Source organism: Stenella coeruleoalba (assembly GCF_951394435.1).
Source record: "Stenella coeruleoalba genome assembly, chromosome: 6".
NCBI classification, from domain to species: Eukaryota; Metazoa; Chordata; class Mammalia; order Artiodactyla; family Delphinidae; genus Stenella; species Stenella coeruleoalba.
In genome coordinates this window covers 127,516,971-127,539,630 of record NC_137151.1, presented here as the reverse complement: position 1 = coordinate 127,539,630, position 22,660 = coordinate 127,516,971, and the positions used below count along the sequence as shown (strand labels likewise).

Genomic DNA, 22,660 nt, shown 5'->3' with positions numbered 1-22,660 from the left:
GACTCATTTTCAAAGGTGACTAAACCTTTTTAAAGTTTCAAGGTTCAATGTGGATCTTTTCTTCCATATAAATTTTAGAGTTTCAGGTTCTTAAAAAATCAAATGTCATTCTGGTTAGGACTGTGCTGGATTTAGCAGAGCTTTCCCATCCCTTCTACTTTTTTTGTATAATTTTAAAGTGTCTATTAAAGAGCAGGTGCTGGACTTGGATTTGTGACCCGAGACGGGGACGGACGGGCTCTGACCCCAACTGCACATCTACCTGCGGCGCCTCATTGAGCCTTTTTCTCCAGTGTCCTCTTTGCTTGAAGCTTTTTGGGTTTTTTTCCTACTTGTGAGTTGGATGTTGGATAACTTATGTCTACGAGCGGCTGCTCTAAACTTACATCTTCCCACAAACTCTTTAAGCTCTCGCTCCCTCTTCCACACCAAAGCGAAAGCCTGCAGTCTCTACTTGCACTTGCCACGGTCTTACCTCGATTTAAAAAAACCATAGCCATGCGGCTCGGGTCACTCATGGTTTTTCAGGGGCAAGTTTTGTGTCTTGTCAGGAACCGTCCTAGCATTTACAAAGAAAAGAGCTCACCAACCAGTCGAGTACGTACTTCTAAACCAAATTTTGCTGGTTTTGGTACTGCTGCCAAACCCTGTCTTTCCCTTCCTTCGTTCCTTATTTGGATTCACTGCTCGTGTGGGTGGACTCCTCCACATAATCCTTCCAGCAAGGGCACTCAAATCCTGAAACCCTGTGTTTCTAAAATGGCTTTCTTTTGTCCTCAGCTAGTGTCTGGCCAAGGGCAGAATTCTAGGGTCGCAATGCAAGGGCTCTCTGGGGCCAGGTCCTACATAACCCTGCTTTCCTTTCCAAGAGTTCACTCTTCAACAGGGAGATGCTCACAGATGCACGTCACACAATCGATTCTGGCGAAGATTTGACTCAGGACTTGGACGTGACCTCACCCTCAGGCCACCCCAGCAGGCGGTCACCCCCGAGCTCCTGGCCCCCCACGTGGCTGCCCAGGCTCTGTGACAGGCTCCAGAGCAGTGCTGTCCAGTAGGACTTCCTGTGACCATGGAGACGGGCTGCCCCTGGCGAGATGTGGCTATGGTGTGGCAAGTGCAGCGGAGGACATGAATTTTTAATTTCATTTTAACAAATTTAAACTTGAACTGATGCAGCCACGTGTGGCACAAGGGGGCCCACACTGGACAGCGCAGCTTGGGTCTTGGAAGAAGGAGGAACCCTGGAGACCCTGAGAGTTGGTCCTCATTCTGCAGAAGGGAAAATCCAGGGCCCCAAGAGATGACAAGGTCCTTGTAGCATTCAGGGTGAGGGTCAATGTAAGTTTTGTAAAGAATAAGGGTGAGTGTCAATGTAAGTTTCGTAAAGAACAAGCCAACACAACGGTGGGGTAAGAAGGGGAAGCAGCATTCGAGCAGCCATGAGGGCAGCTCTCTAGAAACAGTCCTTGCAGAGAGACTCAGGTGGGCTCAGACCCGCCAGCGGCACAGCACAGTGTGCGCGGGCGGCGGCCCCTCCTACCCCGAGGGCTGCGGGGGACCAACGGGCAGGCCCAGAAGGCAGCCAGCAGGGCCTGGCGGGCGGCCACTGCTCTTTAAGAGAGCGCTGGGGGTCACGGCACACAGGGCTGAGTCATCCTTTGCCTGCAGGTTTGTTTTTTAATATATAAGATAAAACTGGCATCAACTGGTCTAGGCGGCTACGAAGCTCTGGGCTGACAGGCCCGAGGGCCCCTGGATGGCCCGGACGCCCCCCCGGCACGCGCTCCCAGACCTGCTGTTTCACCCTCTCAGGCGGGCTGTGACCTCCCTCTGAGAGGAGGAAACGGAGACGGTCGCGAGCAGCACCACGGGTGGCGCGGGGCTGTGGGCCACTAACTCGGAATGCGGACTGGCCGGACGTGACAGCACTGGTGTCCAGGTGGCGAGCGGCACCGCACACGGCAGCTTTCACCAGTGCCTTTTTATTGCCATTGGGTTTGTGACCGTTGTTGATAGAGCGATGATTTAGGAGCAACGGGTGGACTAAAAACCGTGGCTGGGAGGCTCTTGGAAGAGAGGGGCCGGGAGCTTCAGAACCTGACGAAGGTGGCATCGATCTGCCGCACGGTGGGGAGGGCCAGCATGATCTTCCGCCGGTACTGGGGGTCCTTCTGCAGGGGGTTCCGCTCCAGGTACACAGTCTCCAGGCTCTTGGCGCCCTTGAGCTCGTCCAGGTCACTCCAGCAGTCCAGGAGGTTGTCGTTCATCTGGGGGAACACGCGCACATCGGAGAAGCCTTAGGGTGCTACAGCCCCGCACCGCGCCCCCCTTCAGAACACGACAGCCCTGCCCCGCCCCCTTCAGGTCACACCAACCCGGCCCCCCAGCCTCCCCACGTGGGGCACGAGGCCCCCGCTCAAAAGAGGGGTGGCCAGCACCTCACGGGGCCTTCCATCCCTCACGGCACATCCTGGCCGGGCCGCGTCCCATATGGGGTGAACCTGGACACGGTGCCACGACAGGGGCAAATCCATGCTCAGTTCAGCAGAGGGGAGACGGAGCAGCCCCGCCCCACCCCGTCTCCAGGCAAAGTGCTGCAGCCGGTTCGGCTGTAATTCCTACAAACCATCCTCGGCCATTGTCCCCAAGGCCTGACTATGCGCTCTGATGACAGCACGGACGACAGACCAGAGGTCGCTCGCCGGACACTCAGGGCACGAGGGGCCTTGATGGCTGCACCCCCGGGACACCCACCGCCCGCCTCTGTGGCGGAAATGCCGCACCACGGCTGATCCCGTCCAGGACGCGCCACGTCAGGAGGACGGGCTCAGAGCAGGTCAGGAGGCCCCGTCCCGGCTCTGCTGAGGCCCGCGGGGCTGGGGTTGGCGGGTGGGGAGACCTCTCGCTTTTCAAACCACCATCAAGGTGAGGGCACGTAGGGCCTCTGGGTTGGAGCACCCGTCACCCAGCTTGGTCCATGCCTGTCGCGTGGATGTGGTGGCCCTTCTGCTGGGGCCCCAAGAGACCAGTCTTCAGTTTCCAAAGAATACGGCAGACGGCCAAGTGAACACAAACTAGAGAACTGCCTCTGTGAACGTGAGACGTGCCCTGGATGGCCGGAGTGAAGGGCGAGGGCAGGGGGCTCAGGCGGCACCCGCGGGGACATCACCATCATGGCTCCCGGCTGTGCTGCGCCAGCAAACGCTCAGTAACCGGCTCCCAGGGAAGCTGAAGAGCCCCGACGTGTCGTGTCTGCCAGCTTCTGTGGCTGACCTCATGCTGGCCATAGCACTGGGAGGAGAGGTGCGCGGCAGAGGCTCCAGCGCGTCACCGCCCGTGAGCTGACAGGTGACAGGGCTGGGTGTGCAGGGTGGGCGGGGAAGCTGCCCTGAGTGCATGCCCCGCACCTGCTGCCCTCACCCCCTGGCTCCGGCCACACCCGGTTCTAGAAATCACGCTTCAAGAGACACCAGGCCTGGGGCCCGCCATGCACATGGTGGTGGGAAGGGCAGACCTGTTCCCTCGGCACCTGCGAGGGCAGAAGCGGGGTGGCCGAGGTCACACGGCAGCAGCCCCACTCAGAGAAGGTATGACATCTGTCCATGTGTGGGAGGTGAAGAAGCCGAGGCCCTTGACGGTCCCAGCCACTGCCACTTGGTGGGGACGCTGCAGAGGCTTCGAGCACTGACCAGGCACTGGATTAAGTCTCGAGAGAAGGGCCCAGTTTTGCCGCAGCACCAGGGTCTCCAGGGAGGGAGAGGATGACGGCCACGCTGCAGAGCGGCTGTGTGGTGGGGGTCTTCGGGGGGAAGGCGAGAGCAGCCTGGAGGTGGGAGTGAGGACCAAGACACCGCAAGCCACCTCCAGGTCCAGGGCTACGTTCACAAACGGTGACTGAAAACCTAGGCTCGGTTTCTTAGGACGACTTCCTTGAACACAGATCACATTTTCCTGTTGTACACCTAGTGATTTTGGATTGAACGCTGGACGTCGGGGCTAAGGCGGTGTAGAGACGGCCACAGGCTCGGTTCCACACTCCTTCGGGGCGGGTCTCCAGGAGGCCAGGACCCTCTCAGGGTCCCCAGGCCCTTCCTGGTGGGACGCTCCGAGCGCAGCCTCCTCTGGACACACCACTGCAGCCTGCTTCTAGGGGGCTGGAGGGCGTCGTAGCTGAGCCTGTGGCACCTACCCCTAAGGCCTGGCCCATTTGGTGTCTAGCTGGATGTCAAGGGTGCTGGTGAGACCCCCACCTGGGCAGGGCTGGAGCTCCATCGTCCCCCAGCTCTGCTCTCCTCCGGCAGAGCTAGTGGGTGAGCGGCGAGAGGGGTGGTCTCGTGCCCAGACTGCCCACCGCTCAGCCACAGCCTGGCAGGCGACCCCCACGTGGACTTCCGGGGCCCTCCTCTCTCCAACACCTTGTCCTGAAGAGTCCAGCTGCCATGAACTTTGACCGCTGCGTCTTCAGCTCCACAGAACTGCAGTGTTCCGCTCAGGAAGCTGGTCCTAGGCAGAGCAGGGCAGCCCGGGGCTCACTGTGTCATCCCCGTTCTCAGGGCCTGCGGCCTGCTGCTGCCTGCTGTGCGCTGCCCGGACGGAGCAGCCTCGGGCCTTGGGGTCGGTTCATGGTGGGAGGGCGACTCTGGCGCCAGTTCCACTGTCACAGCCAGTCTTGTCTTTAATAACTCACTGCACGTTATGAATCTCCCACAGAGCTTCTCCTCGATTCTCCCAGCGGGTATACAATGCAGGGTTTCTCAGACTCGCCTGTTTAAGGAACGCTATTTTCACAGAACTCCACGTGGGCCTAGTGTGCCCCGTGCTTTGGGAAAGCCAGATTTCCAAAACCCAGAGCCCGGCCTCGTGGAGGGCCCGAAGCCTGCTTCTGAGCACGGAGTCACACGGGGACCCGGAACTCAGAGCAGGACTCAAGGTGCCTCCACCGCAAAGGGAGAAGAGCTGTCCCAGGATAAAGCCTTAAGCAGTACTCTGTTAAGCGTTAGTCTACGACACTCCTCTCGTACAACATGAGCTGCCCATGTGGCCAACGCAAAGTGTGCAAAACCAGAACCAGAGGGAAGCAACAGCCCCCGTGGCGGTGGCCGCAGCTGCTCGGTTACCAGAAAGAGGCCGCTGCAGTGGAGAGTCACGAAAAAGACACGCATGCCTTAAGCACTTTTAACTTGCAACGTGCGAACAGCACATTCATTTAATAAAAGTAGCAATGTTACATTGCTTAGGAGAAGTAAGGTCTTTTTGCAGCAGAATCTACTTAGAAACCGTCTCCCACTCCGCTGGCGGCTGACGCTCCGGCAGGGCCGCCATCTCCTCGTCTTTCTCAACAGAGTCGTTTGTGGCTGACACACACTGTGTGCTTCCTGTGTCACACGTCACGGCATTTCCAATGCCACCGTCCTGTTAGTCCCCGCTGGTGCGCTCACTGTCTTTATAAACCCCAGGTCTTATAGTTGAGGGTATTCCACAGTACAGCCCGCCACAGGGCAGTTTTCTCTAGGATTTAGCGAATGTGGACCTGGGAGTTTTATTCACCACCAATGGCACATTGTAAAGGATGTCTTTGACACAGGTAACTTTCAGAGATTCTTTTCTTTTTTAAATACATTTATTTATTTTTGGCTGCGTTGGGTCTTCGTTGCTGTGCTGGGGCTTTCTCTAGTTGTGGCGAGCAGGCGCTACTCTTTGTTGTGGCGTGTGGGCTTCTCATTGCGGTGGCTTCTCTTGTTGTGGAGCATGGGCTCTAGGCGCATGGGCTTCAAGTAGTTGTGGCGTGTGGGCTCAGTAGTTGTGGCTCACGGGCTCTAGATCCAGCATAGGCTCAGTAGTTGTGGCGCATGGGCTTAGGTGCTCCGCGGCATGTGGCATCTTCCCGGACCAGGGCTTGAACCCGTGTCCCCTGCATCGGCTGGCGGATTCTGAACCACTGTGCCACCGGGGAAGTCCCCGGAGATTCTTATCTTTGTATTTTTCCAAAATGGAACTCAAAACCATTCACCTGTATTGTCTCCACAGGAATTCCAGCATCTCCGGAAGCCTCATTGAGGGAAAAAAAAAAAAAAAAAAGGCCTTTATGTCTCTTTTTTCAAGTTCTGCACAACTGAGATGTAAAGGAGCAAGGTGTGATGTGGAGTGTGACCTTCCAGGTACGCCCGTCTTCTTAAAGAGTCTCCCAGAAGGTGCACTTTTTAGTTTTTTCCATCTAGAATGTTTCCCACTTCCTCCTCTCATTTTTTTTCTGTTATATGAAGTCGACCTTTAAAGACACCCAGCTACTTGTCGTGTAGAAGGACCCTTGTTCTGGATTCAGCCGCCTGCTTCCCGTGGTGTCACCTAGCTCGTTCTCCCGGACCCTCTACTTCCTGACAACTGGAAGTTAGGTCTACATGCTTGGTTACATCACACTAAACATTCCTGGTGAGCACACTTCATACATGAAGCACATCGGGGGACGCAAGGCATGAGGCTGTCCCACTACCGGGGATAAGTCTGATCCTGTGGACACACTGGTGGCGCCCAGATGACTCTGGGGAACGCGTCTCCCCTTTGCAATCAGCACACTCTCGGCGGGGCGACACTTGGCACACGTGCGAACACCCTGCTCGTCCACGGTTTGAGTCTGGTGATGCGCCTGCCTGAATCCCAGGCTGGAATCCCGCGACAGAACGTCAGCCTGGCCGACAGTCCCCAGCAGACTGTCTCGTGGTTTTCAAGACCCAGCTTCACAGGATGTATGCGTTTCCCATCACAATGGTCTTTGGTGGCTAATGTTTATATAGAAAATTTACATTTCCTTCCCCTCAAATTCAATAACATTTTAAACAAAACTGAGGTGTGGGAGCATTCCCAAGATACATTTCTCACACAACAGAATCACTTCAACAGAGGGGATGCGTGCCTGGTGTGTTGCTGGCATCAAAGAAGGTGTCTGTTACTTCACACAAAGCTGGGGTTCAGGAGAGAGCAAGGGGGAGCCCCTAGGAGACGAGCCAGTCTTTTCATCACCCCGTCACGGGGGTGGAATCCTGTTTTCTGCTGCATTCTGTCGGCCGGAAGTGAGTCACTAAGGTCAACACACACTCACGGGGAGGGGTCACACACGGCGTGAATATCAGCACCTTGCGGGGGGTGGGGGCACACCTAGCGCCGTCTCCCTGCTGGGCGCCCTGGGTGCTGGCCTAGCCCCAGCCTCCATCTCTGGACCCCTCTTCTGGTTGTGCGGTTCCTCTGTGTGGTTCCCTGGCCTCTTCGGAGGCCAAATCCCTTCGCTCCAATGCAACCGGCTTACCACTAGCCACACCTGCCTCTGGGGGTGGGCTGTACCCCAGACCCCCGGCTCACGGTGGCTCGCTCGGCTCCCCCAGCCTCTTGAAGGCTGGTTCCGGTCTTCCCAGACTTGCTGTGGCATCACGTGCTGACAACGCCCAAGACTCAGTGCTGCCGCTAAGGGGCAAGGGACATGCTCACAGCAGGCCACCTGTGCTCTAGGGAAACCGGGACGATCTTTTAAGATGAGGAAAGGAAAGCACACAGGACACAAGCAGGGTCAGCAGGATGGCTAGACAAGGAAGAAGCACGCCTTAGACGCAGCATGAATCTTGGATCAGACTGAGCGCATCCGGACGACGCTCACTTTGCAGACGGCAGTCACCGGGTGGAGCGTGTGGTGGCGCCTGCAGGGGCGACCAGGCAAACAAACGTGCTTCAGGAGGACACCGTGTGGAACCCTGACACTGAGGACTTCAGCTTGGGGGTCATCCTGCCACCCCCTCAGAGGAGTCTCGAGACATCTCATGCCCTGTTTCTCCTCCTCTGGGCTCGGTGACACTGCTCCCGAGACAACACTGTCACCATGAGGCAAACACAAGGCACATTCTGGGACGACTGACAGCGGAAGCCCATGCGACACCTCCTTCCGCGGTGCCGGTACACCCCCGTGCTGGGTGCACTGGCCCCTTGGCTGGGTCTGGAAGCCCTTCAGTCACGTGGCAATCCTCGGGTCTAATCGTACACTGTGCAGGGCTCCTCACACTTTCATGTGACCGCAGTCACCCAGAATCTTCTAAAATGCCCATTTTGGTTTGGTCTACATCTGGGGCGTGGCGGGGCCCGAGATCCCGCGTGGGTGCCGAAGTCCTACAGCCCTGCCCACAGTCCCATTCCACGCCACAGCCTCCAGGGCTGGAGTAAACGGTACCTCACTCGGCAGGACCAGTGCAGCTGAAGTGTCATCAACCCCTTGTGTATTAAACTTACCCAGAATTCCTGCAGCTCTGTTAGATGGCTGACATTTTCAATCTTTTTGATTCTATTTGACGCAATGTCCAACATCGTGAGTTTGTTCTAAAATAAGGAAATAAAATTTTTCCTGGATTACCTCAGATCAACAACGAGCGCGCGACCATGCACACAGCGTTGGGCGCTGAGCTTAGCACCATGAGGCGAGCTGCCCTCCCAGGACGGGAGTGCGCTAGCAGGGGGACAGCACTGCCCACCTCCTGCAGCCTCCCCGCCCACCCCCAGACCAGGCCGAAGACACAGAATCCTCACGACTGCCTCACTGCGCTCTCACCATTGGGGTCTGGAACTAGTTCCTTCAGATTCCAAGCCCCAGGCTCCCAGATCCTGGCCCGCAAGGACCCCAGCGACACGCCTGGTCCCGGGAAGGGTAGCTAACACGAGGCCGGGGCTCTGAAGAGGGGGTAACAGTTGCAGCAGCATCTATTTAGTGCTCAACCCAAGGAAACATACAATTCCAACTGATCCTTAGAACAGTGTTTCCTCTTCTTTTAGGGCTGAGGAACCTGGGGCTTGGCGGGGGTGAAGGGGCCCTCCTTCCAGCACAGGAGGAAGGGCGGAGAGGAACGCCTGGGCACTGAGGGACAGCGGGTGGCCACTGGCCTGGAATTTACAGCTGATGGGAGAGAAGAAAGAGGGGGCTCAGCCCCACTGGGGACAGCGTCCGGGGCTCGCCCGCTGCGGGGCAGGCATCGCACTGTCTCGTGGAGACGCTGTGCTCGACCCTCTATTCCAGAAATGTCCAGCAGACGCCTACTTCCCAGCACACATCAGCTAAGCCCGAGGAATTTTTTTTTAAAGTTCACAGGGTTTCAGGATTTCACAGAATAAGATTGCAGTGAAAACGAAGCCTTTAAAAGCCTGCACTGCTTCCTGAAGTACGTTTAACCACACCAATTGGCAAGTTTTTCTAAAATCAAAAGGGAAACGTTACAAGCTGGTTGACAGCCCCCGACAATACATTCTCTTCCTCTCTGCTCGTTTCTGATTGCGGGTTGCCTTCTTACATTTTCTACTGTGTTCCTGGGATTCTGACTCCAAATACCAAGTTTTAAGGGAAAGTTAAAAAAAAACTCTCAATAAAATAAAAACAAAGCCCACAAACACACACACGAGCGGGCAGCCAGAAGCCCTGCCAACCCAGAAGCGCTCCGGCCCTGGCCTCTGACTCCTTGAGGGCCGGGCACAGTGTCCTGTGCCGTCTGGGCACAGACGCGGGTGAGGAGCCCTTCCACTGGCTTCTGTTGGGCTCCTGGTGTCTGCTCAGATAGTTGCGTGACTACAGGGGGCTAGGAGGCGCCTGCCTGCGGGGCTCGGCGACTTTCAGAGCAAACAGGGACTCGGGAGAACTCTGCAGAAGGGGGCCACCGTGGGCAGCAGGGCGGGGCCAGGGCAGGCCCGCTGCCCCCTGCTCTGCGGTGCTGGGCGGCGTGGGATGTGTCAGCGCAGGAACCGGCCAAGCTAAAGCATGTGCGGCCCGCGGCAGGATGTGACCCTTGTGCAGCCCCAGCAGAAGGGCTCAGCACCAGGGGCACCCGGCTGCCAGAACTGGCCCCAAACGTCCAGGAACAAGGATTCCGTCGTGGGCTCAATACTACCTCGTGTTTTCCTGGGGAGCGGGACAGTGTTTTGAAAGCTCATTCAAAAGCAAACCAGTAAGAATTGCTTTTATAAAAAAAAGGAAGGGGACAGGGTGGCGAGAGCACGCACAGGAGAGATTACCCCGCTAGACCCACAGGAAGATGACCCAGCACACAGAGGGGCAAACAGAGGCAGCAGTGGGGGAGGACTCAGCTGTGGTGTCAAGATGGTGGATCTGCCATTTGGGAAAAGGATACTTACTGCCTGATCTCACACCACAAAGGTAAATCCCAGATAAATTAAGAGATAAAGCTTAGAAGAAAGTACAGGTGAATATTTGATCTCTAGTTGAACAAAGGTCTCAGAGGAAAGCCTGTCTCATTTGATTACAAGAATCGTACAATGATTACCTTCAAAGCCACAACTGCTATTTTTCTGTTTTGTTGCAGAGGCCCCAGAAGGGTGCGGTGCTGACCCCAGACCGAGGCGCAGCGCTCCTACTGGGACAGTCCTAAGCTCTTGCCCCGTCCTGTGCGCCTGGGACCCCGCTGCTCTTTTGGGCCACACCGCTGCCACGCCCTCTCCTGCGTGGACCCTCCGCTGGCCGTGGGGACCGGCGGGGGAGGCCAAGGAGCAGAGGGGGCAGCGCCCGGCTCCAATCGCATGGCCTCCGCATGGCCGCACCTCTCAGCTTAGCCTCAGGGTCCCATTCTGCACCGGCCGAGTGTGCAGCCAGTTTACACACCAGCTCTGTGAACTCTCAGTTTGATTGGAAGGCAGGGAAAGGCGACCAGACTCACTGTAGGCAAATTCTAGCTTTTCTAAAATTTGGTATGTAGATGCTGGTGAAATGAAATTCAGAACGGGGATTTCCCCTGAAAACGTTCCTAACGGTGGCTAGGCCCAGGGGCTGAGGCGCGAAGCCCAAAGGAGACTTGACGAAGATTGAAACACTGTGTTTACAACAACAGAAGTGACCAATCTGGTTACACTTGCTGCCAAGTCAACAAAACAGGAAAAAAAACCCAGTAAAATTGAAAGAGTAAAAGTATTTTATTTGTCTTGAATACTGCACTGAGGAAAAGCAGGTTTGCCTGCAGGCAGCTGAGGGGCGCAGGGGCTTCCTGGGGGCTCAGGGCCAGCGCTAGCCCTCCCTGCCCAGCGCCCCTAAGGCTGTCCTGCGCTGGGCGGGCAGGGCTGCTGAGGGGCGGGCGGGAGGGAGCGAGACTGTGCAGGATCTGGGCCGGGGGGGCGCTGCTGGCCCCGCGGGCTGGGTAGTGGGGCCCAGAGCGGGAAGAGGGGGTGGCTGCTGCGCCCACTAGCCCTCCGTGGGACAGGGACACCTAGGAGCAGCCGGGGTTTACTTTTTTCTTAACTTTAATTTATTTTTGGCCGTGCCCCGCGGCACGTGGGATCTTAGCTCCCCGAGCAGGGACTGAACCTGCGTCCCTTGCACAGGAAGCACAGAGTCCTAACCACTGGACGGCCGGGGGAGTCCCTGGGGTTTACTTTTTAAAAATCTTCCCCAACGCCTATAGGGCCACGCAGTGAATCTACCCCCGCGACACACAGCTCAGCTCAGCGCCCGCTCAGGGCTGAGCAGATACCGCCTGCGCCTGTGTTTCCCAGCGTGAGGAGGGATGGAAAGGTCACTAGGACAGACCTCCAGAGGCAGCAAGTCCCCTCGAGAGCCCCCGGAGGCTGGTGTGTGCTGCCTGCCCGTCGGGCACCCCATGACCCCACTGCCCCACGGGCGGCCGGCGGGCTTACGTTGTTGTCCAGGCCCTCGATGACCTCGATGCCGTTGTGGCTGAGATAGAGCTCCCGTAGGTTCACCAGGCTCTGCAGGCCCTCGATCTTGGTCAGCCGGTTGCCCTGCAAGAGGGAGAGTCAGAGCAGCAAGGACGCGCGAAGCTGCGTGGCTTGTGGGAAGTGGGGCTGCTTACCATGGGTGCCTGACGGCGGGGCATGCGGATACAGCTGCAAGAATGGGACTCACACACACAGAAAAGGAAGACCGAAATCTGGCGTCTGCTGTACTGGGCTAAAGCTCATACGCGGGGTTAAAGGCTTTTATGCAAAGCACTCACTTTTCATCTACTTGGGGAAGGTCTACCTCAATTTAGTAATTCAAAAATGTCAGAATCACGGAATAGTTTAAAATAAAATCAGTTCTCATTTCTTTCAGCAACTACTATAACTCAAATTAAAGCCTAGCGCCCTCTTCTTAAAGGAGTCTGCGGAACATCTGCTTTCCAAAAGGCACCTGTGGTTTTAGGGGACCTGCCACGCTGAGGTCCTGTCCTCAGAGCACCCCGCCACATCCTGCCTCAAGGGCCTGGTGCCACTTGCCTGCTTCTGACAAAAAGGAACAGGAGCTGAGGCGCAGCCACGTGCTTCCCAACCCCCGAGCCAGGCCGCATGCCCTCCGCATGGACGCGGGAGGGCCGCTCCCACCGTGGAGCCCAGCACTGTAGGTTTTGGAATGAGCTCCACCTTCTGAAGAGACCCTCTGGCTAAAAGCCAGCTCGAACTTTTACTAGGAAAAGGAGCGTGATGCTTAGAGAATGAAACTGTGGTCCAGCATGCGTCACGCACGACTAAGGTCAGTGAAGTATAATGTCTCAGTCGCTCCCTGCCGGTGAAACAGAGAGCCCATCAAAGCCTGGGCCCTGGGCCTGCAGGACGGAGGCGGCAGGGGCGGGGGGGTAGGGCGGTCAGTACCTGCATGCTGAGGACTGTCAGGTTGGTGAGTGCGTCCAGGTTCTGAAGCTTAGTGATCTTGTTTTTCCCCAAAAACAAACTCTCCAGGCTGGTTAACGTGTCAATATTTTCAATTGCCTGTGAAAATCAGGACAGGGCAGCGCTTAGCTACCCGGGGAAGAGGAAGATCTCTGGGCAAGGAGAGAGAGCCGCCCGGGGCGTCGGGCAGGTGCTTCTCCACTCTGGAAAATTTCCCATGCAACCTCACGTGAAAGCACAACATGAGAACACAGAAAAGGTGGGGGTGGGAGCGAGGCGTCAAGGCCCCCCCCCTTACTTGGGCTCACTCCCGGACCTCGAGTTTCCACAGAGCCCTGGAGCTCTCGGGACTTCTCAGGTCCCTCAAGTCCTAAAATTCCGAGTTGCCACATTATTACGTGACTCTATGTAGGGTTTGTTAAAATGCATTCCACAAGAGACAGAAGCTGGGAGCTCTGGCCTTGGGATGCCCTACGGGATTCCTAGAGCAGGTGCCCCCATTCCCTGACTCTCCGCCCCTCTTCCTGTTTCTGTCACCTGCTTCCTTGCTTCTCCTTGCTCCATGCCGGTGCTCCGCCATTCAGCTGGAGATGGATCTCCCGCAGCGCCTCGGGTAGCAGCCGGTTTAATCAACGCCCACTGACCACGCCTCAGGCTGCCGCCTCCTCTGAGTTCACTGCTCTCCCAAAACAGGTTAACTACTGGCTTCTTCAGCACTAAATGACCAGACTATGTGCACGGGAACACAGTGGGGCCTCAAGCAAGTGCAGACCGAGCATCTTGTCTGGCCCTTCACAGCAAGATGTGGCTGGGGGCAGTCTACGAGGATGAGGATTCAGAGGGAAGGCATCCTTAACTGCTACGGCCTGCATCAATTTGTGACAAGCCACCTTTCTCTTGGAAGATTCCATAGAGAAATACTCGATAAAATGCTGACATCTGGGCCACTGTCTAGTTTTAAGTGTGCTGCTTTGCTATTTTCAGCCGTATCACCACCATCGTCATGAGAGGCCCTTTGCCAGAACCACTCTCTTGGGTTTGCATCCTGTCCAGCTCATGAGGGCCAACCTGGGATGACCGTGTGCTACGAGCTTCCAAAAGTTGGACAGAGGGTCACTTGCGACACGGAGGGAGGGTAAGAAGTGCTCCGAAACCCCTGCCCCCAGCTGCTCAGCAGGGGAGGACAGGCCAGCCGAGTACCAGGCTGCGTGCTCCTTCCTACGGCCCTGGTGTGGGGCGAGGCATCGGCAAGCCAGCCCTCTGCTGCCTTGGGACACTTTCACTCTGCAGTACATTCAAAAGCAAAGTGTTTGGGGCTGATCAGCTCACCTCGGGCAGAACCTAATGGAATGGTTTGGTAAGAATTATGTCATGGTTTGAATGGGGAGCAAGTGAACTCTACGTGCAGAAGAAAGGCTAGACCGCTGCACCTGGGCACACACTCTTATTAATACTGACGTCCAGTCAGCACTTTTTCTTATGAAAAATACAGCCGACCGCACACCCTGCACCCACCCCGTCCAGGCCACGCAGCCGCCACGCTCGCACCTACCCGGATGCGGTTGGACCCCAGCTCCAGCATCTGCAGTTGATGTAAGCTGCTTACGTTCTCAATTTTATTGATTTTATTGTTGACCAAGAAGAGCTTTTTCAGTCGTGTCAACTTATCAATTCCTTCAATGTTTCTCAGTAGATTAAAAGAAATATCTAGAATCCTGGGAACAGGCAAAGCATTTATTTTTTAATGAGTGCAGGTCACACAGAACTCAGAATGTAATTAACTTAACTTAGAGGCAGCATCCCGACCTGGGGGACCGTGCCTCACCCGGGGGCGGGCGCAGAATCTGTGGCTGCCCAAGAAGGCCCGGGAGAGCTGGGAGGCAGCCTACAGGTTCCCGATGCCTCTGGGCTCACAGGATGGTGTTGAGGGCAGAGACCATGTCCTCCCTGAAGAGACCAGCCAAAAGCCTCCACAGGTTTAATTTGCAGGCTGGGACTGTGGGCAAGCCAACGCACCCCTGGAGCCAGGTGCAGGGCAGGACCCTGGGGCAGAAGTGGCCTCCCTGGGCCTGAGAGCTGGGGCCCAGGGCTGGCTCTGGGGAGGCTGGACGGGCCCCTCCGTTGTCTCCCTGGGTCTCACGACTCACTCCAGCTCTGTCAGTCCCTCCAGGTTCTCAATCTTCTTGATTTGGTTGTCGTAAAGATCCAGCTCTCGAAGACTCTGTAGCTCCTCTAGATTCTCAATGCACTTAATTAAATTTTGACGGAGGCAGAGAGTCTAGGGGACAGAAAGAGGGCAGCTGACGTAGGCAACAGGGAGGCCAGGAGAAAGCGCCCGCCGTTACAGGACAGGTCTTCCGGGTGGGAGGACATGGTTTTCCTTCCCGTTTTCTAGAAAGCTGCTGACCTTGGAAAGGACGGGCAGACACCCAAGGGAGGCTGGAGGCAAGCCCCATTCTGAGCAGACCTCCTTAGTGAGGGAGGCAGCGGGCAGCGGGGGTGCTGTGTCCCAGCAGAGGGAACCCTCAGCAGCTCAATTCTGAAAAACAGATTGGGCTGAAGCGAGTTAAGGACTGCACAGGCTGGGGTGTGTGTGGCTGCAGGCGGGCTTCGACCTGAGGCACTGCAGGCGGCCGCATGCCCGAGCCACCACTTGAACCTGGGGCGAGCCACCCAGCCTGCCGTCTGCCCTAGCAACCCTGCCAGGCCCAGGAGGAAAGGTGCCCGACGGCAGCTCCTGGTGCGGCCTAGCACCTTTGCAAGGACTGTCACTTGTGCAGAATTGACTCTCTTCTGGGTTTTTCTATGTCCTTCGGGCGGGACAGACTCTGGAGTGTCACCTCCCCTGCAAGGACGGAGTTCCTCTCACCTTCACTTTCTTCAGCACCTCGAACCCTTGAATTTTTCCAATGCGATAATGATTCAAATCAACGTCCTGAAACAAGACGAGACCTGGCTCAGCTGCAGGCAAGCGCCTGAAGACATGCTTCCTGGAATCGGAGCCACGAGGAGGCCGGGCAGCGGGTGGAGGCGAGGGTGAGGGGAGAAAGGGAGAAGCGCTACACAGAGTCTGCGCAGACAGGGGGTGGGGACTCAGAGGCGAGCTGCAAAACGCTCCTCGGTTCAGCTACCACGGGTAGCGGCTTGACGTAAAACTGACCCTCCAAGCGGGTGGGATGCGAAACCTACTCTCACCCCTTTGCCCCCTTAGCACAGAGCACAAGCCCATGCTCTGAGTCCCGCGTCCCCACCGACGGCCGGCTGTGGGCTCAGGGGAGGCCCCACGGGCCGCCTAGACACAGCGGCTGGCTCTGCCCTTCCCAGATCATTAATGCGCGGTGCTTCTCAGAGGCTGGGGATGGCAGGACCCCACCACATACAAGGTAATCATCTGACCCATATAATTTGAGTCAAAGGCGTTTCATTTGGTTAAACAGAAATGGCAGGTCAATCACTGGTATTAAAAACAGTAAGAACACAGGGTCTCTGAGCCAACGGAGACAGGCTCAGACAACTCCTTCCAGGGAAATCACTCGCTAATCTGGCACGCTCGTAAAAGATACCCTGACGGTCAGAGTGCTGTCACCATGCCCCCCGAGGTTGGGTTGAGCAGGCTGCATTACCTCTGCATTTCTGTCCAGGTTAATGGTTTCCATATCCACAGGCAGCTCTTGTCCTTCTGAAACAACAAGAAGAAGAAAAGCCCATTCAGAGCCCCCCGTCTCCAGGAGGACGCAGACCCTGCGTCCGCGGAGAGCTGGGTTGGGCTGCCTGGGGCACAGAGCCAACTCGAAAGCAGAGGAGAAACCAGCAGGCAACACCCGGAGGGCATGGATGACGCAGCAGAGCTAACATCTGTCTGACAATGGTCACCCTTCAAGATCCTCAGTTTCCTGAACTCAGCAAACGCCTCCAAACTTCCATCTGTGCCGCACAATTTCCCAGGAAGGGAAATGCAGTCTGACGCTGTTGTCAGAAAAGCCGGGGGAGGGGGAACGGTGACTGAGCCTCAAGTGACCCCAGCCAGGGGCCAGGAAGCTGCCCACCGCCACCTCCTGGTGATGCCCGAAGCTGCGTAGCTGGTGGCAGCCTGCCTCCCGGTCTTTCCCTTCTTGTCTGTGACAAGAAAGCAGGTCATCTGAATATAGATCACGCTGTGGGCACATCAGATGTTCTAGGATGTGCCTTCTACGGCTTTGGAAAGTGGCCCAGCATCTACAAACATGTCTGTCTGCAAAGAGCGAAACGAAACGCTCAGCTCAACAGACACGATTGAAGAGCCTCGCTGAGCAATTTCCATGACCCTCTTGCCGGGCAGGATGAGGAGCCAGTCCACCCTGGAGAGCGGGCCTCCCGTCCGGGGGCCTGAGGAGGGCGGCCGCCGCGCCCGCACTGGGCTCTGGGCCTGCTGCAGCACATCATCTGAAAGGGTTAAATGCTCTCCCCAGCCTGCAGCATCAGGATCTGAATGAGGCCACACACTGTACCTAGAGGGCATTTCTGTGAAGTCCCCGTTTGTTCTTGCAATTCGTTGTTGAAGAAACTGGGCCGCCTGCCTTGGAGAGGCTCCTCCTGGGTGGCAGCGGCTCCTCCACGGTGACTGCTATCTGGCCTGTGCCCCCAGGGACCGCTGGTCACCACTACCGTTCGGCCTGCTTCCTTCAGCTGCCTCTCCCCGACGGCAACACTGCATATGCTCCTGCGGCTGAGCAGGCTCACAGCCCAGCCTCACGCCCCCAGCGCCCCCCAGCACGGGGCAGCTCGCAGGCTGGACTGGAGGCCTCGGAGAGGCAGGCCAGATGCAGGCCCAGCCTGACAAAGACGTCCTGGCTTCACACTGGCTGAATTCACCGCGCCGCCTTTTCCATAACCACCGACAATGGCTAGTTAAAAAAACATGTCGGGCTTCCCTGGTGGCGCAGTGGTTGGGAGTCCGCCTGCCAATGCAGGGGACACGGGTTCGTGCCCCGGTCCAGGAGGATCCCACATGCCGCGGAGCGGCTGGGCCCGTGAGCCATGGCCGCTGAGCCTGCGCGTCTGGAGCCTGTGCTCCGCAACGGGAGAGGCCACAACAGTGAGAGGCCCGCTTACCGCAAAAAAAAAACCAAAAAAAACCCCATGTCATTTACTCTATTTCAGCCATAGCTTTACAAGATGTCAACCAACCCAAAAATTAAATAAAAGGAGCTGGGCAAAACCAAGAGATATGCCCAAACGATCCCCCTACAAAAGACAGCACAGCCAACGGCCTGAATTCAGGAAGCTGCAACGAAAGACGCGCGCTACAACAAAGGCAGGGTGTCCAGGACACATGGTCACAAGGCTTAAAGGGTTCTGTTTGTAATACATCCAGCACAGGGCAGTGCTCAAAATGGCAGCTTAACCTTTGAACAAAGTTACCAGCCATCTTTCCAAACCTATCCTGTATGTTTTAAGTTTTAAAACAACTTATAGAAAATAAGTGAATGGTACCAGTTGTCACATTTGAATTTGTTTTACTTGAACTTAAGATCTAAGTTAAGTATAGGTAGGAGCAAGTCCTGGTTTCTCTAAGGACCTATAAAAATGCACCTTCCTAGAGGACTTGTAACCAGCTAGTAGCCTGGAAGAAAGAACACCGGATCTAGACAAGTCGGGGTCCAGTCCAGGGGCTCCACTTTGTAGCCATGTACCCTAGGGCGAGTCACAGTGAGCCTGTGCTCACGAGCCAGGGGAGAGCCCCTGACAGGGCTCGGTCAACATGCCAGGCATTCAGATGTGAGGGCAGGTGACACTCCCACCGCTTGGTCTTCCTGTGACTGAGTCAGCAAGAAGAGCTTTCACCCATCACTCCCGTGTACTTATTCCACCCACATCACTTCCAGAATATCGACTCTGAAGCTCCAAAGTAATGTGACTGGTACTTTTGTGGTAATCTCCTTTTGCCTTAAAATTAGGTTGCCATAGTTACCAACCATCTTCACTGGCACAGACCATGATGTTATTTTAAAAATTCGTTTTGTTTTAATTACCATAACGGTAATGCATGACTATTAAAACTTTAAATACCCATACACTGTGTATAAATCTAGAAAATGCAGAAGGTACGAGACCCTCTCAAACCTGCTGTTTAGAGAGACTGCCCCCCGGCCCCCCCGGGCCAACAACAGTTTGATGTGTTTTCTCTCTTAAGTAAAACTACATACTATTATTCTATTATTATCATTTTAAAAATAAAGATAGGATTTTAACACGCATCCCGTTTGTAAAGAATTTGCTCTTTTCACCTAATAATATATCTTGGACATCTTTATGTCTGTTTCTATGGTTTCTCTCACTCCTCTGAATGTAAACTGATTTTCTAAGCAAGCAAAGAAAACAAACAAAAAAGGCTCAGATCATAGTTTGGGAGGGTGAAAACCCACCATTACAGGCTGAGCACTTACTTTTCTCATCTCTAAATTCATTTTGTTGTTGTTAATCACTAAACCAACTTAGAAGTTGATCCTCAGGCCTATAAGTTTGGTGGACAGAACTCAGAAATGACTAAGAGAGAATCAGTTTATGTCCACGGTAGGAAAAGAGAGCACGCTCGTTAGCCGAACTGTTTATTTCAAATTGCACTTTCTGCACATGTGGTTAATAAGACAATCTTCTGGTTCTGTTTCAGATGACACATTAGTATCAATATCATTAGTATTTGCCTTCAATGGAATTAGGAAAAAGTTCATCCTGCCTGCAAGCGCCGTAAGTGTGTAGCTGGCTCGGGGAGCACCTCAGAGGGCGCCCTACTCCCAGTGCCCCTGGCCACCCACCGAGGGCCTCCAGAGTCAGCCAGACAAACACCCGGGCGCCACCCGGGGGCCCATCACATGCCACAGAGCCCCATCCTCCTCCCGCTTAGTGAGTTTAAGGTTCTTAACTCGGCCTGGTACCTTCTGGGTCCTCTTCCCCCCGCTCCTCTCCGTCCTTCAGGCTGTGCGCACTGAGCTCGGCCACCATCCCGCTGCTCTGCTTCTTCCCTTCTTCATCGCCCGACTCTTCCGATTCCACCCGCCTGTCAACTGAACCCACACACATCCATAAGAACTCACACCCATGTTAGGGGGCCCTTTGAGGAACATATAACAGATTGACATCCAGTTGGAAGTCAAAAAGACTTCATTCAAAAATGTTTGTTGAACTCAGTTCAACAAACATTTGAGTGTTTTCCATGGATGTCCCGGGTACCACCTGAGGCATCCAGTGGAGGGGGGAACTGTGGCAGATGGGAATGGGGCACAGCAGGGAGGCCACAGGGGTACAAAGGTGAGTGACATACTATTCCTGCCCTCAAGGAACCCGTGAAGAATTACCAGGTGTTCTGGAAGGCCTGGGTGGTTTGTGATTAAACGCCCTAGCGGTAACACACAGAGAAGCACCTCCTGTCTGGCTCCCTTTTGGCCTGGATGTCCACGTAGAGGGGACCATGTGACCCTCCCGCCACATACCTTCATCCATGCTCCACTATCCATTTGGCCAAGAAAACCAGCCCAGTTCACAGGCCCACGTTCTGAAAGAAATCAAGACTAACTCAAATCAGACTGTGGGCAGCGGGGAGCTCTAGAAAAAGGAGAAGACAGCCAGTAGTGCTAAATGCCCCACGAAGTCACTGATGCTGAATGTCAGGGCACCGTGACACCAGCGCAGTTCTGAAAGGCTGGTAAATAAATATTTTTTGAATTAGCAAATCAGGCAGTGATTAAATGTGGCAGACTGGTAAAAATTCTTTGGCAAGACTGTCAAATAATTTCCCTTTTTCCTAACTTTTTTTGCAACCTCTTTTGGAAATCTGTGGAAGACCTGGAGCACTAATGGATTACTTGGAATCATCAACCACACTGAAAGCATTCTCTTTTCTCCCACTACAGCTTATTTACAAAGGGGTATGCTCTTTGAGGGGAAGGCAGCTACTTCACCTTTGTATCTCCTGCTGGGCCTAGCAAAGCAGCACCCAGGCAAGGACTGCTGGATAAGTCCTGATGAAATCCACCTCTAAAACCTCCAAACGCATTCCTTCTTCCCTGCCCTGGCAACTGCCTTGGCTCAGCTACTCATTACCTGTGGCCTCGGCTCCTGCCTGGCCTCCTGACGGGTCTCTCGGTGGCTTGTCTGGCTGTTTAATCTATTCTCCATTGCTAGAGAATCTGAGCTTATTCTAAAATCCAAATCTGATCTTTGACTCCAAAAATTTCTGGAATGCCATTGACTCTTCCTGAGTTTGCATCCTGTCTCTACAGACACAGCTTTGGCATGTTATTTTCTTTTCCAAGCCTCCATCTCCTCACCTGTAGAAAGAGCTAGTATAGTACCTGCATCTCAGAGCTGCTGTCAGGCACAAAAACATGTGCATGACACGTACGCAGACATGTGATAAATCAGTTGTTACCAGGCACAGGTGGTCAAGGCTAAGGGACAGCAAGTTCTACTGGGCAATGGTCTGGTGCAGCGGAGCCCAGGGTGGGAGGGGCTTAGCTAATGAAGGGCAGCCAAAGTGAAACAGGGGCATGGGACAGCGGATCAGCACATAAGGTGACTATGCGGCAGCGGGGACTATGGACTGGCTCAGGGTATCAGCAGTGGGCACGGGAGAGGTATTAAAGATTTGGAGAGATTAAGGAAGCAGGGGCAGCAGAGCTTGTTGATTCATTGGATGGGTGGGAGCCGGAGAGAAGGAATTGCCTGGGTTTCCTACTTGCCATTTACCAAGACACAGAAACAGCTAAAGAGGAAGTGGGAATAGGTGGGAGGGTGGGAAGAAGGGGGATAAGAAGAGGCGTTTCCCTGCGTAAAAAGACCTAATGGTCTGAAAGTCCAAGACCCTTCGTGTGCTTCTCCCCCCACCAAGGCCCTCCACGACCTCCCCTGCCAGCCTCAGCGGCACTCTCCCTCGTTCAGTAGGACTGTGCCACCCCTGGCTGAACCCTCCTCCAAACAGGCCCCATTCCTCCACACCCCTCTGCCTTCGTGCGGCTCCCTTCACCTGAAGTGACCTCAGCCCACCTCCAACCCGGCTGATTTAGTTGCCTTGCACGATTCGGCTCAGAGCTGGCTTTGGCTGCGCAGCCGTCACTCACAAGCATGCCTGCTCTTCTTTCGCCGCCCCCGCTTCCCTAGCACTTGACACTGGAGGCTGTGGCTGCTCTTCCGGAGCGCTCCCGAGGCCAGCGGATCGAACAGCCCGGGAGCACTCGCAGACACGACTGGCTCTCCGACTGCGGTAAGCGTGTGTATGTAACTATATGCACACATAACACGCATATACTTTTTTCAACAAAGCGGAAGAGTTTGATTTAGTCTTTTTGGAACTATGATCGCTTTGAGAACAGGAAACCGTCGATTTTGTAACTCAGCTCTTGGCTCCTGGTCACCCCTTCCCCACGACCCATTCACTTTCGAGAGGACCCTTCTCCACCCCCGCCACGTTCACCAATGACCCGACTCGGGCGAGTCCCAGGGAGCCGCGCGCCTTGTTTCCTCGTCAGCTGCCCCGGGACTGGGGACTCGCGGGGCTGGCTGAGGAACTCGGTGCGAGGCTCCCACCAGCTGGCGGACGCCAGGGCTGTGGGACCACCGCGCCCTCAGTCCCCACCCCCGCGCCCGGCTCGCCCCGCCGCTGGCCCCGACCCTAGGTTTGGCACCTCCCGGGCCGCCCGCGCCTTCCCGGCCGCTACCGCCTCAGCACGGGGTCCCGGGTCCAGGGCCACCCCTGCCCTGCCGGCTGGCAGATGTCAGGGGGTGCGCGCGGCGGGGTCCGAGCCGCGGCCGCAGGCGGGCCGCCCCGTTTCTCCCGGGCAAGGCCGGTACGGGTCGCCGCCCCCCACCCGCTGGGCCCTTCGGTCGCCGCCCCGCGGGGCCGCTCACCCTCCATCATCTCCTGCGACTGTTGCTGTCCCGCGCCGCGCTCCGCCGCCATGTTGGCTGCTCTTCCCCTTTCCGGTATCTATCGCCTCAGGCCCCTCAGCCAATGAGGGTTCCCAGCTCAGAGCTTTGCCAGCCAATGGAA

The 22,660-nt window shown here is 55.7% G+C and overlaps 2 protein-coding genes across 4 annotated transcripts in view; one reads left to right on the top strand and one right to left on the bottom strand.

Moving 5' to 3' along the window:
• Positions 1-1,226: 1,226 nt before the first annotated feature.
• Positions 1,227-22,603, bottom strand: PPP1R7 (protein phosphatase 1 regulatory subunit 7). 3 transcript variants are annotated; one of them, XM_079925235.1, is made up of 10 exons: positions 22,519-22,603; positions 19,551-19,679; positions 16,260-16,315; positions 15,506-15,571; positions 14,784-14,914; positions 14,189-14,351; positions 12,619-12,735; positions 11,665-11,769; positions 8,272-8,358; positions 1,227-2,270 (listed from the first exon to the last, which is right to left on the bottom strand). In XM_079925235.1, the coding sequence occupies exons 1-10, from the start codon at positions 22,568-22,570 to the stop codon at positions 2,094-2,096; spliced, it is 1,083 nt and encodes a 360-aa protein (XP_079781361.1). In that variant the 5' UTR covers positions 22,571-22,603; the 3' UTR covers positions 1,227-2,093. The 3 variants fall into 3 exon arrangements, with proteins under 3 accessions (XP_079781361.1, XP_079781359.1, XP_079781360.1); XM_079925233.1 differs by having other exon boundaries at positions 19,539-19,679; positions 22,519-22,579; XM_079925234.1 differs by lacking the exon at positions 19,551-19,679 and having other exon boundaries at positions 22,519-22,571.
• The window catches only part of PASK (PAS domain containing serine/threonine kinase), a 40,825-nt gene continuing 39,778 nt past the window's right edge, over positions 21,614-22,660 (top strand). Inside the window, exon 1 of the mRNA XM_079925230.1 lies at positions 21,614-21,874. The gene's annotated coding sequence lies outside the window, so the exon portion shown is untranslated. The remainder of the gene's footprint in view (positions 21,875-22,660) is intronic.

What these genes read in the sequence shown, in the direction of transcription:
- PPP1R7 (XM_079925233.1), bottom strand. Translation starts at nt 22,570, where the DNA reads ATGGCGGCGGAGCGCGGCGCGGGACAGCAACAGTCGCAGGAGATGATG. An exon ending in GTCGCAGGAGATGATGGAGG is followed by an intron (nt 19,680 to 22,518) that starts GTGAGCGGCCCC and finishes GTGTGGGTTCAG; the next exon opens with TTGACAGGCGGGTGGAATCG. An exon ending in AGGTGCTGAAGAAAGTGAAG is followed by an intron (nt 14,915 to 15,505) that starts GTGAGAGGAACT and finishes TCTGTCCCCTAG; the next exon opens with ACTCTCTGCCTCCGTCAAAA.